The 14,399-nt window shown below is 41.2% G+C and overlaps 1 protein-coding gene across 4 annotated transcripts in view; it reads right to left on the reverse strand.

The window, feature by feature from the left end:
- Positions 1–13,290, reverse strand: part of LOC143299353 (hepatocyte growth factor receptor-like) — a 60,483-nt gene extending 47,193 nt beyond the window's left edge. The window contains exons 1-2 of one of the 4 annotated variants that reach the window (XM_076612490.1): positions 13,219–13,290; positions 3,429–4,437 (exon numbers count right to left, since the gene is read on the reverse strand). In XM_076612490.1, the coding sequence (XP_076468605.1) occupies positions 3,429–4,412 (984 nt within the window). In that variant the 5' untranslated portion in view covers positions 4,413–4,437; positions 13,219–13,290. Of the gene's footprint in view, positions 1–3,428; positions 4,438–4,985; positions 5,087–6,529; positions 6,575–10,502; positions 10,733–13,218 lie in introns of those variants that run through there. The other 3 variants (XM_076612488.1, XM_076612491.1, XM_076612489.1) reach the window with 3 other exon arrangements.
- Positions 13,291–14,399: the final 1,109 nt, after the last annotated feature.

Genomic DNA, 14,399 nt, shown 5'->3' on the forward strand with positions numbered 1-14,399 from the left:
TATAGATATCTGAACGGCCATGGTCAAACACAACTTACGCATGTCTGCATTTCAACTGAAGCTACATATGTCTGGAACGGCCTTGGTCAAATACCACTTACGCATGTCTGCATTTCAAATGAAGCTATAGGTGTCTGAACGGCTATGGTCAAACACCACCTACGCATGTCTGCATTTCAAATGAAACTATAGATGTCTGAACGGCCTTGGTCAAACACAACTTATGCATGTCTGCATTTCAACTGAAGCTATTCAAATCGACATGAAAATCGCCATGTCATTTCACAAACTGTCAATCAACCTGTTGTGAGCGTTGTGAAAGTTCGCTGTCAACTGGTGGCACAAAGAGTTCTCTAAAAACAAATGTTCTAAATTGTAGATCTCACACTGAGCTATACTGCTATACTAGCAGGGTGTGTGTGTGTGTGTGTGTGTGTGTGTGTGTGTGTGTGTTATTCTTGTTGTTGTTGGTCACTAATTAAACGTCTGTTCACCAAAGTGATTTTGAACGTAAGTGTGTGTGTGTTTATATATATATATATACATATATATATATATATATATATGTGTGTGTGTGTGTGTGTGTGTGTGTGTGTGTGTGTGTGAATTCTAGTCATCATCTTCACTTCAAATCATTTTCAAAGAGAAAGAGACAGACAGAGAGAGAGTGTGTGTGTCTATATATATATATATATATATATATATATATATGTGTGTGTGTGTGTGTGTGTGTGTGTGTGTGTGTGTGTGTGTGTGTGTGTGTGTGTGAATTCTAGTCATCATCTGCACTTCAAATCATTTTCAAAGAGAGAGAGACAGACACAGAGAGAGAGAGAGAGTGTGTGTGTGTGTGTGTGTGTGTGTGTGTGTGTGTGTGTGAATTCTGGTCATCATCTGCACTTCAAATCATTTTCAAAGAGAGAGAGAGACACAGAGAGAGAGACAGAGTGTGTGTGTGTGTGTTTTAAATCAGTGTTGACTCAACTTAATAAAATTCCTATGCACCACTTCTTAATGTTTATGTCCATGCTATGATTTGTCCGTTTCTTAAAATTCTAGTTATCATCTTCACTTCAAATCATTTTCAAACTGTGTGTGTGTGTGTGTGTGTGTGTGTGTGTGTGTGTGTGTGTGTGTGTGTGTGTGTGTGTGTGTGTGTGTTTAAATCAGTGTTGACTCAACCTAATAAAATTCCTATACACCTTCTTAATGTTTGTGTCCATACTATAATCTTCAGTATGTGAAGTATGTGCCTCCCTACTTTGTTCTCCCTTCTGTAGATTTGGCCGTTTCTTAAAATTGTAGTTATCAGCTTCACTCCAATAAATTGTAGTTATCATCTTCACTCCAATTTATTTGCGTGCGTGCGTGCGTGGGCGCGTGCGTGCGTGCTTGTGTGTGTGTGTGTGTGAGAGAGAGAGAGAGAGAGAGAGAGAGAGACCCTACCTGCCTCTTTGCTTCGCTTTGCTAGCCGTTCGTTCTCAGTGGAAGTACACGAGGTTGTTGGATTTGGCATTTTGTCTTTTTCTTGTGAACAAGCCATTTCTGTCTGTGTCTTTGCCTTCCAGAATCCCGTCTTCGTTTTACATTTGGTATCAACGGCACTGTTCTAAACTGGTTCAAATCTTATCTCACTGATCGATTCCAGTCTGTCATTGCTGATCATTTCCAATCTGAACCCGTTAAAATCGAGCATGGAGTCCCACAGGGATCTGTTTTAGGCCCAGTGCTCTTCACACCGTACACTGCTCCTCTCGCTGAAATTATCAACCGCCATAATATCAGTCATCATTCTTATACTGATGACACTCAACTCCAGAAGAGTGATACCCCTGAAAAATTGTTGTCGCTATTGCAAGAAACATCCAACTGCTTCCTGGACATTCAAAACTGGATGACTCAAAATAAGTTACAATTGAACGCGGACAAAACTGAAGCAATGATCATAGGAACTAAACAAAAACTGTCTTCCATCACAACTGACACAATCAAACTTGGCAGTACATCCATCCCTCTTTCCACGTCAGTCAGGAACCTCGATGTTGTCCTTGACAATACACTGTCCATGCAAAAATTTATCAGTCAGACATGTCAGTCCTGCTACTGTCAACTGCGGCGCATCAGTGCCGTCCGGAAATATCTGTCCACTGACGCAACATCTAGACTTGTTTCTCTCATTCTCTCTCGCCTTTACTGTAACTCTCTATTGTCTGGTTTGCCTGCTTCATGCATTCAGTCCCTTCAGCGCATACAAAACTCTGCTGCCCGACTCGTCCTCAAAAAGAAAATATCTGAGCACATCACTCCTCTTTTGCAACATCTCCACCGGCTCCCTGTCTCACACCGAATAAAGTACAAGATCAGCACTCTATGTTATAGATGCATTCACAAAACTGCCCCTTCCTATCTCTGCGGCTGCCTTCACCTCTACACTCCATCTCGCTCACTACGATCGGCTTCTGATCCACTCTGTTTACGCATACCCATATTCAAACACTCGACTGTTGGCCGCCGTTCTTTCTCTGTCTGCGGACCTTGCGATTGGAATGAACTTCCTCTTTCGCTTCGTCAAGTCTCCACACTCAGCTCTTTCAAGTCTGGCCTTAAAACCCACCTCTTCCCAAAATAGCCTCCCTTGCCTGCCCTTCCTTGTCCTTAATTTCTACAGTTTTAGATTTATGCATGCGTGTGAATGACTGGTGCGAAAGCGCTTTGATTTGTCTCTGCACAAGATTCAGCGCTATATAAATACCATTATTATTATTAGAATCCCCTTTCCTGTTCCTAAAATCCTCGAACATCTTTTCAGTCGGCCTCATTCTTATCCATTCCCCGATTTTTCCATTGTGCTTTTTCCCTATTTTCTTTTTTATCATTTTAACTTTAGATAAGAAACTATTTCAGTGCTTTTGGCTATAACTTTTTCCTACGTCTCGTCTCCTCCTTCTTACTCCCCTTCCTACACTCCTTCCTTTCCCCTACACCCATAAAAAATGTTTCACAGAAGGACCTTGTCTTCAAACCCCGTGTTGAAAATTAGTGGTGAGCAAAAATTGTATATCATGGGCTGCAAAAGAGTAATCTGAGGAAAGAATAGAACGAAAAGGCAGACAACAAAGTGGCCAGCGGGAAAGGCACATTTTCAAGCACTGAAGTTCCAGAAGACTGGAGTACTATTCCGGGTTGCGGTGGAGAGAGAGGGTGGTGGGGGGGTGGGGGGGGGGGGGGGCGTGGAAAGACAGACAGAAAGACAGACACACAGAAGCAGTGACAGAGAGAGGAATGAAGGTGGAGAAAAGGTTTTCTTGAACATGCTTGTAATGGGGGAGAAAAGGGACGAGTAGAAGAGGAGTGAGGTGGAAGGGAAGCAGAAGGAAAATCGGGACAGGAGCATGTAGGTAAGGACAGAAATAGCACGTTGCACTGACCTGGGCCACCTGCTTAATACAGGGAGCAGAACTTCCATAGTACCAAGAAGGCCGTGAAGCCACGCTCTCCCTCACGGCCTTGTAATCACTGCATATCCTCCGTGCCTTTTTCAATTCTTTGTTCACATCGTCCAGTTTTATCCCGTTCAGTCCGAAGACCGTGGTGCGGTCAATGTCGGTACTGGCCACAGTGATGACGTAGACCTTCTCTCCCATCCTGCCCTGCGTCATGGCCACTAAGTTGCTACAGTGCGTTTTATCAGAGCATTTTAAGGCTTTCTCCACGTAGGGGAAGAGAGAAGAGGCGCACACATTAGCCAGACGATTAATCGGCATGGAGAAGTTGCCCTGACGAGTGAGGTAAAAACATCCCTGTTCCAAGCAGAATCCATCCAGCAAGTCAAAGGAGAACCTGCTTGTGTTTTTAGTGATCAAGCTCTTTGACTGGTTGGTCTGTCCGTATTTCCATTCAAAGCCTGCTCCATCACTTTTCATGATCTCCCTGACCGACAAAATTGGTATTTTCACCGTACTGGTGTGCGAAGCAATCATCCACTTGCTGACCCCGCTATTTCCAGTATGAATGACCTTTCTCAACTGAAGACTTTCGACTCCATGGGGCAGGAACTCTCCTTCTTCTTCTGAAGACAGGGGCTGTTTGTTGGCGAAGTTACTGAGACCCAGCAACCAGCACTGGCCGTCAGCTCCGCACGCCAACAGGCGATTCAGAGTATTGTCCACTTCAAGGACACGTACAGCATTGCCACACACGTCTTGGTCACACTGGGTCAGGGTTGTATTGTCAACGAGGGTGAGGTTGGTGGTCAGTCTGTACACTGTGTTCATCCCACCCACGTACACAGACTGTGTCCTAGGATCGAGGGCTACTTGAAACACCTCTGTGGGGAACTGGTAATGGTCATGCTCACTGGTGCTAGCTCCCAGCATTGGCAGAGTGACGCATAGAATCATGAAGAACTCCATGATGAGATGAGTGTCCTACCGTACACTGAAACATCCACAATACAATCACACTTTATCGCATCGGTAACTAGTTGTATCGAAGAGAAACTTTGCGTCTAACGTACCCTGAATCACCCATAAACACAATAAATGCAACTCTAACATAAACAGTTTGCATTTTAACTACAGAAGGTATCCTTGGCTACCTATACACATGTTCTAATGAACGGCGAAACACCCACAACCGCTTCAAGTGCTTGCATTAACTTCCTTGATCAGATCATACATGTTTAACGGCACAATGCCATCACCAAACCTATCACGAATTATTTACATTCAATAACAATAATGATAATAACAATTAGAAGAATGATGATAATGATAAACAATAACAATAATGATAATAATATAATACTTCTATGGTGAAAACTCCCCATATAATGGGCTGCAAGCGCCTTACATGAAACAAAACATATACAACATACATAATAGCAAACAACAGTACATGAAGTTATACAAGAGAAGAATAAAGTATCTGACACCGTATCGTATATAAAAAAAACAAAAACAAACAAACAACAACAAAAAACCCACCAAGAATCATACTGACACTGTCTGCAATCGTTTTGCAAGAAGATGAAAGAACCATTAGTTCTGAGCTTAAATGGCAATGTTTTCCAAACGCTTGAGTCATCAAATGAGTCGTAAACGGAACGCACGGAAATGGTCGTATATTTGTTTAAAAAAAAAATAGATAAACATAGCGGAGCAACATCTGCGATACAACCAAAACACGGAAAAGCGTTGGGGGGGAGGTGGGGGGGGGGTGTAATTTGTTTTGTTGTTGTTGTAGTTTAAGTTATGTCTGACACTGGAAGCCGGTGAAACTGTCTCTGGAGAGGGATTCAGGACTGCCGAGGAGAGGCTTTAAGAATAAAACTCTGCAAAATATTGTACTCAAGATACAGAAGATAATAAAGAAAGTAAAAAGAATAATAAGTTATGCATGAAAGAACGAAAGAATTAATGAAAAACCAAAGAATGAAACAGATCACAGACAGTGTGACCTACACACCATGGTGATTTCAAACAGTGTCCTTTTACAGCCATAAGTACAATGAATCCACAAGTTTTGTAACTACAAATCCACTACTATACTGTGTTAACATTCTATTAATATTAGCCAAAAACTATTCTGTCAAGTCCAGCCACAAATACTATGGATTGAGACTGCACGCTCTATAAGGTTTTTCTAACTGTACACTGAATTCACGTTTTTTCACTCTGTAGCCAATATCACCCTCAGTTAATACAAATCCGTCACCAGTACACCGAGTTCATGTTCTGTCACTACGTCACGTAGTCTCAAGTACTTTGCTGAGTAGTAGCCAAGTGTATAAAGCGCCCGCCAAGGGAGCGACAAGATTCTCTGTTCGTGATTTGGGTCACACACGAGCTGGGTTTTTTTGTTTGTTTGTTTTGTTTTTTCTTCCCCCTCTGCTCGACCTTGAGCGGTGGTCTGAATGCCAGATGAGACGATAAACCAAGATCCCATGCGCGCGTATGTGCATCTAATGTACATTGACAAACAAAAATAACTCTCCTCGCTGAATGATAAAGAAGAAATCACTTTCATAGGCAAATATATACACGCGGACAGGAACAAGTAAAGATAACCACCACGTTCACTCCTGTCTACGAATGGGCTTTTCACATGTATCGTCGTTTTTTACTCAGCCATGTTCTGTTTTCGGGAGATGTGGGATGCATGCAGTGTATGTTCGAGTATCCATAATCAACAGAACACCGATCTGAATCGTGGGATCCCATGTGATGTTCTGTGTGTGTGTATGCACATAGATATGAAAGGGGTTAAGGCACTAGCAGGTCTGCACATGTTAACCTTCGAGATCGGAATTTTTTTTTTGCACCCTTAACCCACCAGACGGCGATACATGGATCGAATCCAAAATCCTCAGATTAAAAGTCCAATGCTCTAACGATCCGGCTGGTGTGCCTTGCCTGTTATCGCTAATTAACCCAACGGAAAAAATAGGAAGCAGACTATGTTCAGCCACAAACGACGTCTGAACACGTAACCACGTTACATCTTCAAGCAAAGTGAAGTCACACCCTACCACATTTCCACAATGCACAATGGATTCATATCGCATCAACACAGGCAAAACTATTTCCTACTATCATCACACAGACAACAGTTCCCTGAGTTCCTAAAAGTGTACACATATTCACTCCTATCCACATGCACATTAAGTTCACACAGCCGTCGCTGTAAATATCCACGGGAACACATCTTTCACACTTCCTAATTCATACACCAAGTCAACATATAGCCACTAGCGCTGATTTTTTTTTTTAACACAAGACGAATAAACCACCAACAGGATGACGATTACACGCTACTCTGTTACAGTGTCTGAGCCGCCACAGGTTAGTGAACACACTGCTGCTGTCATGAAATATATAACCATGGTGTGGACTGCTGGCTAAGTGCTCCAAGAAGGCCAGAGATCCAATAGTTTTTTGATAATGTTCTGGATGATAGTCTTTCGGTGAGATGATAAAGGATCAAGGTGCCCAATATAATCTGCATTCATCGCACAGAGGACTAATTCTGTAGATAACAACAGAATAATTCGTAAGAAAAAAATCAAATCTAACAGAAAAGACAAGGTGGAAAGGACGTGTAGAACATTTACACTGATAGGAAAACAAACTAACATTGATAGGAAAACAAAATACACACAGAGAAAAAACACACGGACAGGAAAAATAACACACACACACACACACACACACACACACACACACACACATATATATATATATATATATATATATATATATATATATATATATATATATATATACAGAGAGAGAGAGAGATGTAAACAAAGTACACACATGTAGAACATATATACAGAACATCTGATAAAAACAAGTATCAACATGTAGAATACCAACGTCACAGAGGAAAAAAAAAACACGTATACATCATAACATGTCTATAATTTCCGTTGTGATGGGAAAACAAACTACACATATGGCAATCAACTTTGACAGGAAAGCAAAAAGTTGAAACACTCACAATGGCTGGAAAGCAAGACACGTGCAGACAGAAGCAAAATAATCAACACAGAAGAGACAGGGGGGAAACAAAGTACAAAGAGACAGCAGGGAAACAAGTAACAGCAGGATAGGGTGGAAACAAAGTAAAACATGAGGAAATAAAGTAACATGAAGTGAAACAAAAAAGGCAGAATGGAAACAAAGTAACACAGGAGGAAAACATAATAACACCAACAAGAAGTGAAAGAAAACAGGCAGAATGGACACTGCGTAACACAGGAGGAAAACAAAGTAACACCGACAAGAAGTGAAACAAAAATAATACAGGCACACAGACTGAAAACAAGGTAACATAAGAGGAAAATAAAGTGACACCAACAAGAGGTGAAGTGCTAAAAGCAGCATCAATACAACGTGCTCTTTCCGGACTGAACAACCTAAATTTCTTGTGCCAAAACCTTCTGTGGCTAAACTGCTCGAAAGAACACAACACAACACAACACAACACAACACAACAGAGAACAACAAATCACAGGACTACACTTCAGAAGCACTGCACAATATACTAACAATTGAAGGAAAGTCACAATGTGTGCCGGTTTCGATCAGTTCTGACCTTCATAAGAAGCAGGTAGTGTGCCACTTGAACGACTTACATATTCGGTACGACCCATCTGACTACATCACAGTACATGATATAATGCGAAAACAGAATCAGTCACAAAAAAGGGGTAAAATCACTGAACTGCTAGCCGTAAAAGTGTCATTTGTATCATTACTTGATCGAAAACGACATTATCACTAGTTGTGCTCAGGCGAAGTAAACAGAACATTAAGTTAACGTTTCTTTAAATATGCTTCATCGAACTATTCACAACAAATCTCAGATATGTAGGCTGTTCAATATTTCTCTCGTGAAGAAATTGCAGTTACTTCCGTGACCAGGAAAAAAAAGAAAAAAGAGACGGAATCTCTTCTAATTTCCAAGCTGGGAACCACAACTCCAGCTGGTCTCAACGTCCACTAGCAATGTCACACCACTCCTACTCCACTCCCTCTTCGGCTCCTCAAATTTTCCCTCTTCTCTTCCCCCTTCTAATTCTATGCACGACAAACATTTTATCCACCAATATTATAGTTCAGTATATTTTCTTGAACTGAAGTCACTCTGACCTTGATCAAACTGGTCTTCAGCGCAAAATGACAACCTAATACAAAACAAACAAACAAACCAGGAAATAAAATACATGAACCGTTTCTCTGCACTCGCCGGACAAAAGACAAAACAGCACTTCATCAAGTCCACAGCAGCTTGGTGCTGTTTCATTCTGATTGAATCTGAAACTTTTAACTGATCTCTCTATTACATCTGTATTTTACACGCAAATGCAATTATATGAGGAAACTTCTCTTTCTCATACAATAATAATGTGGAAACCTTTCCTAACAAGGCAATAATAAAAAGAAACATCTCCTTCTAAAGCAATACCATAACTAGTATCAGGAAATATTTCATTTTAATGCAATAATATAAATAAACGTCTATTAAAGCAATATTTGAAAACTTCTTCTTTTAATGCAGTAATATAAAGACACCCCCTCTTTCTACCAGAAACATCTCCTAAAGCAATAATATAAAGAAACCTTTCCTCCCAATGCTATAATACAAAGGATTCTCTCCGTCTAACCAAGGAAACCAAGTGTCGACATCTTCCATGACATGCATACCGAGGGCCCTGTGACAAATGTGAACATTAAATTTACCATTGTTTCTAAACAATTTGTTTTGAATCAGAAGATTGGGTCCAGATATATATATATATATATATATATAGAGAGAGAGAGAGAGAGAGAGAGAGATTCTCCGCCTGTCTGTTTGTCTCACGCCCAGATCCCTTCATGAACATCTGAATAAATTATTTTCGTTTCATTTCCTATGTTGCACCATTTTCACCTCTTCGTGTTTGTCGTCACTTTTATCTGTCTACATCGTTGTATTATTTGCAGTGACAAAAAACAAGGTAAAAAGAAAACAAAACAACGGAAAGAAGGAATGGGAATGAAAACATTATGATGGTGGAAAACCCACTTCTTGCATCAGTTGTGGGAGTGACACTGTAATCCTGAAAAACGCACATTATTGCCCGACGGATTCAAAAGTCTGCCAATCACTCCATCAGCAAACTGTATTCGTGAGACGAATGCACGAAAGTTTGACAGATACCTCCTTTCTCTGACACCCACCCCTCACCATCACGACAAGCATTAACAAGAGAGGCAAGACCTTCAAGACTCACTTGTGATACACTGAAAAAACCCCATCTAATCGTTAAAATGTGTTCTGTATTTGTTATCATAAAGCTTCGCGTTAAAAAAAAAAAAAAAAGAAGTCCTAACCAGATTCGAATTAAGTCCCCTAGCATTAATTACAGAGTAATTTCCCTTTTTTACTATCAGCACCAAAACGTTTGCAAAATAAATAAAACTTCCATGCTTAGCAAAAGAAGTTCCTGTTTGAACAAAAAATGATAATAATGACTGCTCTTGTTGTTGGGTCAGAATATCAGACCAAAGTGCCAAGTTTAGAGAATACAAAAAATATAAATATAACAGTAAATGCAGTTTGCATATAATTAGGCTTCTTTTTTTTCTTTTCTTTTTTTGTGCCCACCCCAGAGGTGCAATATTGTTTTAAACAAGATGACTGGAAAGAACTGAATTTTTCCTATTTTTATGCCTAATTTGGTGTCAACTGACAAAGTATTTGCAGAGAAAATGTCAATGTTAAAGTTTACCACACACACACACACACACACACACACACACACACACACAACCGAGTCAAAAATAATAACTTTATTGATTTACCCTAAACATTTTATACACGAATGCCCTCACTGAACTCCGTTATACATCCCTGTAAAAATATGTGTGCGATGAGTGATTCATAACCAACCCAACTGATATATACTGACACGTTAACACACGGACACTCTAACAAACAAACAAAACTTCGCATACCACATCCTTTTGGCGAGGATCAAAGAATGGATCAGATGGTTAGGTCCACAGTGTGCACATCTAATCTTCAGAGGTATTCGTTAAAGATAAACGCATTCGCTTTCTGAGCAGTCACCATCTACCTTTATGCCACGCCACATTCATGTTGCTCAGAAAATTGTTCACTTGGACTCGGTATCACACTTAGATGGCAGAGTCACTTTGTTAGACAGATCACCGACATGACAGAAACTCTTACTAACAAACAATGCAATCATTGTCCGAGCTTTCAATTGGAAGTTGCTGGCGCGTGCTTGTACTGGGACTTCAACACACATCGGTCTGTTACCCAATGAAATTCTGATACAGCTCTTTTTTTCTGCACTGACAACAGAGCAGCATGTAGGAGGCAACTTTGTTTCACTGTCATTCTCTCTCTCTCTCTCTCTCTCTCTCCGCACCCACTGAGATTCTGACACGGTTCGTTTTCTGCACTGAGAAACATGTGCGACAGTGCAGACGACAAGAGTAGTGCATCTGTGTTTCTTTGTCAATCAGTCGATCAGCCAGCAAGTTATTCATTCAGTCAGTCAGTCGGTCTGTCTCTCTCTCTCTCTCTCGGAAAAGATCTCGGAAGTATTAGTGTATATTAGCGCGTGCATGCATGCGTGCGTAAAGCTGGTGCGTATGTGTGTGCACGCGCGCGCGCACGCGTGCGTGTGTGTGTGTGTGTGTGTGTGACTGAGTTATATGCCATGTTATTTTTGATGTTTTGCGTTTAACTTTCGGTTGTTTTTTGTTTGTTTGCTTGCTTTTGTTTTTGTTTTGTTTTTTGTTGTGTTTTTTTGTTTGTTTATTTTTTGTTACTGTCTATAGTGTCCGTATCGATTTTGCTTTTCCTTTTTTTCTTGTGTGTGTGTGTGGCTGTGTGTGTTTAATGAAGAAAACAAATCAATCCTTTCTGTATTTTTTCCTTGGTCCTTCCCCATATCCACTCTCTTACCTCTTCCTAATGCTCTCGCTCCCGCCCCATTCCTCACATTCCAATGTCGTTATCATTCGTCATCTAACATTCCGGATTTCCTTCAATCAGCCGCATCAAGTGCTTTTCTGTTAAAGTTCCAGCAGTTCACGTGGAACCGTATCATTGCAAGAACACGAAAATGCCACTTACATGTCCTAACCAGGAAGCCATTATGGCTCTTTATACATTAATGTGTATTGTTGAGTTCGAACACTCGGTGAGGGAGAGAAATGGGGCGGACAGTGAGACAGACAGACAGACAGACAGACAGAGACAGGGAGAGCGAGACAAAGAGACACAGCGGCACACGACAGACACAGAGACAACAGACACACAGATAGAGTGGGAGACTGGGAAGAAAGAGTCAGGACACACAAAGACTATCTGACAGTGTGTGTGTGTGTGCGTGTGCGTGTGTGTGTGTGCGCGCGCGTGTATGTGAGTGTGTGTATTGTGTGTGAGTGTGTGTATTGTGTGTGTGTGTGTGTGTGTGTGTGTGTGTATTGTGCGTGAGTGTGTGTGCTATATTGTGCGTAAGTGCGTGTATGTTGCGTGTGTGAGTGTAAGAGCCCGCGCACCCGCATATGCATGAGAGAGAGAGAGAGAGAGAGAGAGTGTGTGTGTGTGTGTGTGTGTGTGTTGTGTGTGAGTGTATGTGCTGTATGTATGCGTAAGTGTGCGCATGTTGCGTGTGTGAGTGCACGAGCCTGCCACGCCCGCATGTGCATGTGTGAAAATCAAAGCATCAGAAATGGTCGAGAGAAACATGAAACCGGGTTCTCAAGAATGACAACAACAACAAAAAGAAAAAATGCATCAGCATGAAATGAATAAGAGAGAGGGGAAGGGGTGGGCGGGGGTGAAGGGGAGGCTGCAGAAGGGTAGAATATGTCTGACACGAAGTCAGAATATCTGAGACAGTTACAAGAAATTGATGGTCACAGAAAAATCAGAAAACGCCATCACTATGTTTTGTGAAAGAAAGAAAAAAAAATATATATATATATGCCTGCCTGTCGATATTTATCTTAATTATTTATCTGTTTACATTCTCCTATTTACATGCATTTTAAAAGGTGTTCAAGCTATGATTAACTTACTTCCACTACTTTCGGTAATCTCGAGACAGGATCTGCGGTGTTCCTGAAAATACCGTACGACTGGAAACAACAGAGGATGGTTCCGAACGTTAAATTACGTTAGCTAAAACAAAGACAAGCGCAAATATTTCGGCAAAACTTTCTCGGGCAAACATATATGGACTAAACAAAGATTATTTTACATGAATACTTGTCTGTTTTAACTTTATCAACTGCTTTCCGAGCGCTTTAAACCACTCATTTTTCTTATTTATTTGAATGCAGAAAATCACACCGGTTACGGGTTATATTTTTGCTGTTTGTTATTTCTAACAACTCTGAAAGCTGTCTAACATAAGAACACTAAAAAAAAAATGTTTCTCATTCTGATATCGTGATGCTAAGACTAAAGAAAGGTGAAAAACGAAAAGGGAAGAACTGAATGGGGAAAAAAAAGGGAAATGACGATTTAATTACGTTACGATACAAGCCGGCATGAAATTAAAACAGGTTTCCTATATCAAATGAACGAAACCCAATATCATCTCCATGTTTTCACAGGAGTACAGACGCCACACAAAGGCATTACAGGGTCTATAATCATCAACTCTCACAGGCTTGGTCGCAAACCCACTTGGGAAGTTTCCGTAACAAACTCCGGCGGAGGTGACGTCAAGCATCTCGCGCGCTCTGGACCTGATGCTTGTGGTGGCTGAGCCCAGATCGAGACTTTGATATGAGACGCAGTTAGTGTGTAGGCATGTAGTCTGATGCGTACACATGCGATGTTGAGCATCCTTTCTTTCTTTCCTTCAGCACTTCTGCAACAAATGGGATGGTTCAGGTTGATAGGAATCGCACGCGCGCGCGCACACACACACACACACACACACAGAGAGAGAGAGAGAGAGAGAGAGAGAGAGAGGATTGGGGACGACACATGGACATGTCATGAGAGAGAGAGAATGGGTGGAAGGAAAGTAGGAGACAGACCTTACAGTGAGAAAAGATTACAGACTGCCGAGAACACGAATTGGTTGTCTCACATCCAGATTCAAATAGTTGGCAAGGACACGTGGTGCGTAGACTGACTGAAACACTGACTCAAAGAAACAGGGTGTGGATTGTCTGAAACAAATGGTATATCTGCGGGGGGGGGGAGGGGGGGGGGGTTGTGGGAGGGGAACTGAAGCAATCAAGGTTGTGACTGCATTTGCCACAATTAACAACACCCAAAACAAAGTGTCTTTTAATCAGATTGTGTTCAGCTGAATAATTAATTACGGCGTACTAAAATCTCAGGTGCTATGTGTAAAATTATCTATGAAACGACGTAACTTGAATACTGTTTATACTTCTCCAATTACTAGCGGGAGGTTCGGGTAAAACAGCTCGGGGCGGAGTACTGTAGCGAACAGTACTGTATATATTGTGCTGGTAAGTTACCATGCCAAAAAAACCGAACAAGCCACAACACAGTGGTTTGTGCAACACATTATGACCGATAGCTCAGTTTGTACATTTGAACCAGTCAGAAACCTGTATCTATCATTGTGGGATTATGGGTCATAAATGGCTCCTATATACCCAGACTTGAAACAGTGTAGCGCTCAGTTGTATGCATCTCTCACTTCACAGGTATACCTATGTCTTTGTGGGTGTAGTTCAAACTTGCTGATTATGCTGTACTGAAGTATTTACCAGATCCGGCTGATGCCTGGGCCTGTATAATTATAATGAAAGGAAATGTGTTGTGTACATAGCTTTGCAATTAAGCTTCAAATCAAAATGGATATCTGTAGTATCAACTTTATC

Source organism: Babylonia areolata, chromosome 25 (genome assembly GCF_041734735.1).
Source record: "Babylonia areolata isolate BAREFJ2019XMU chromosome 25, ASM4173473v1, whole genome shotgun sequence".
NCBI lineage: Eukaryota > Metazoa > Mollusca > Gastropoda > Neogastropoda > Buccinidae > Babylonia > Babylonia areolata.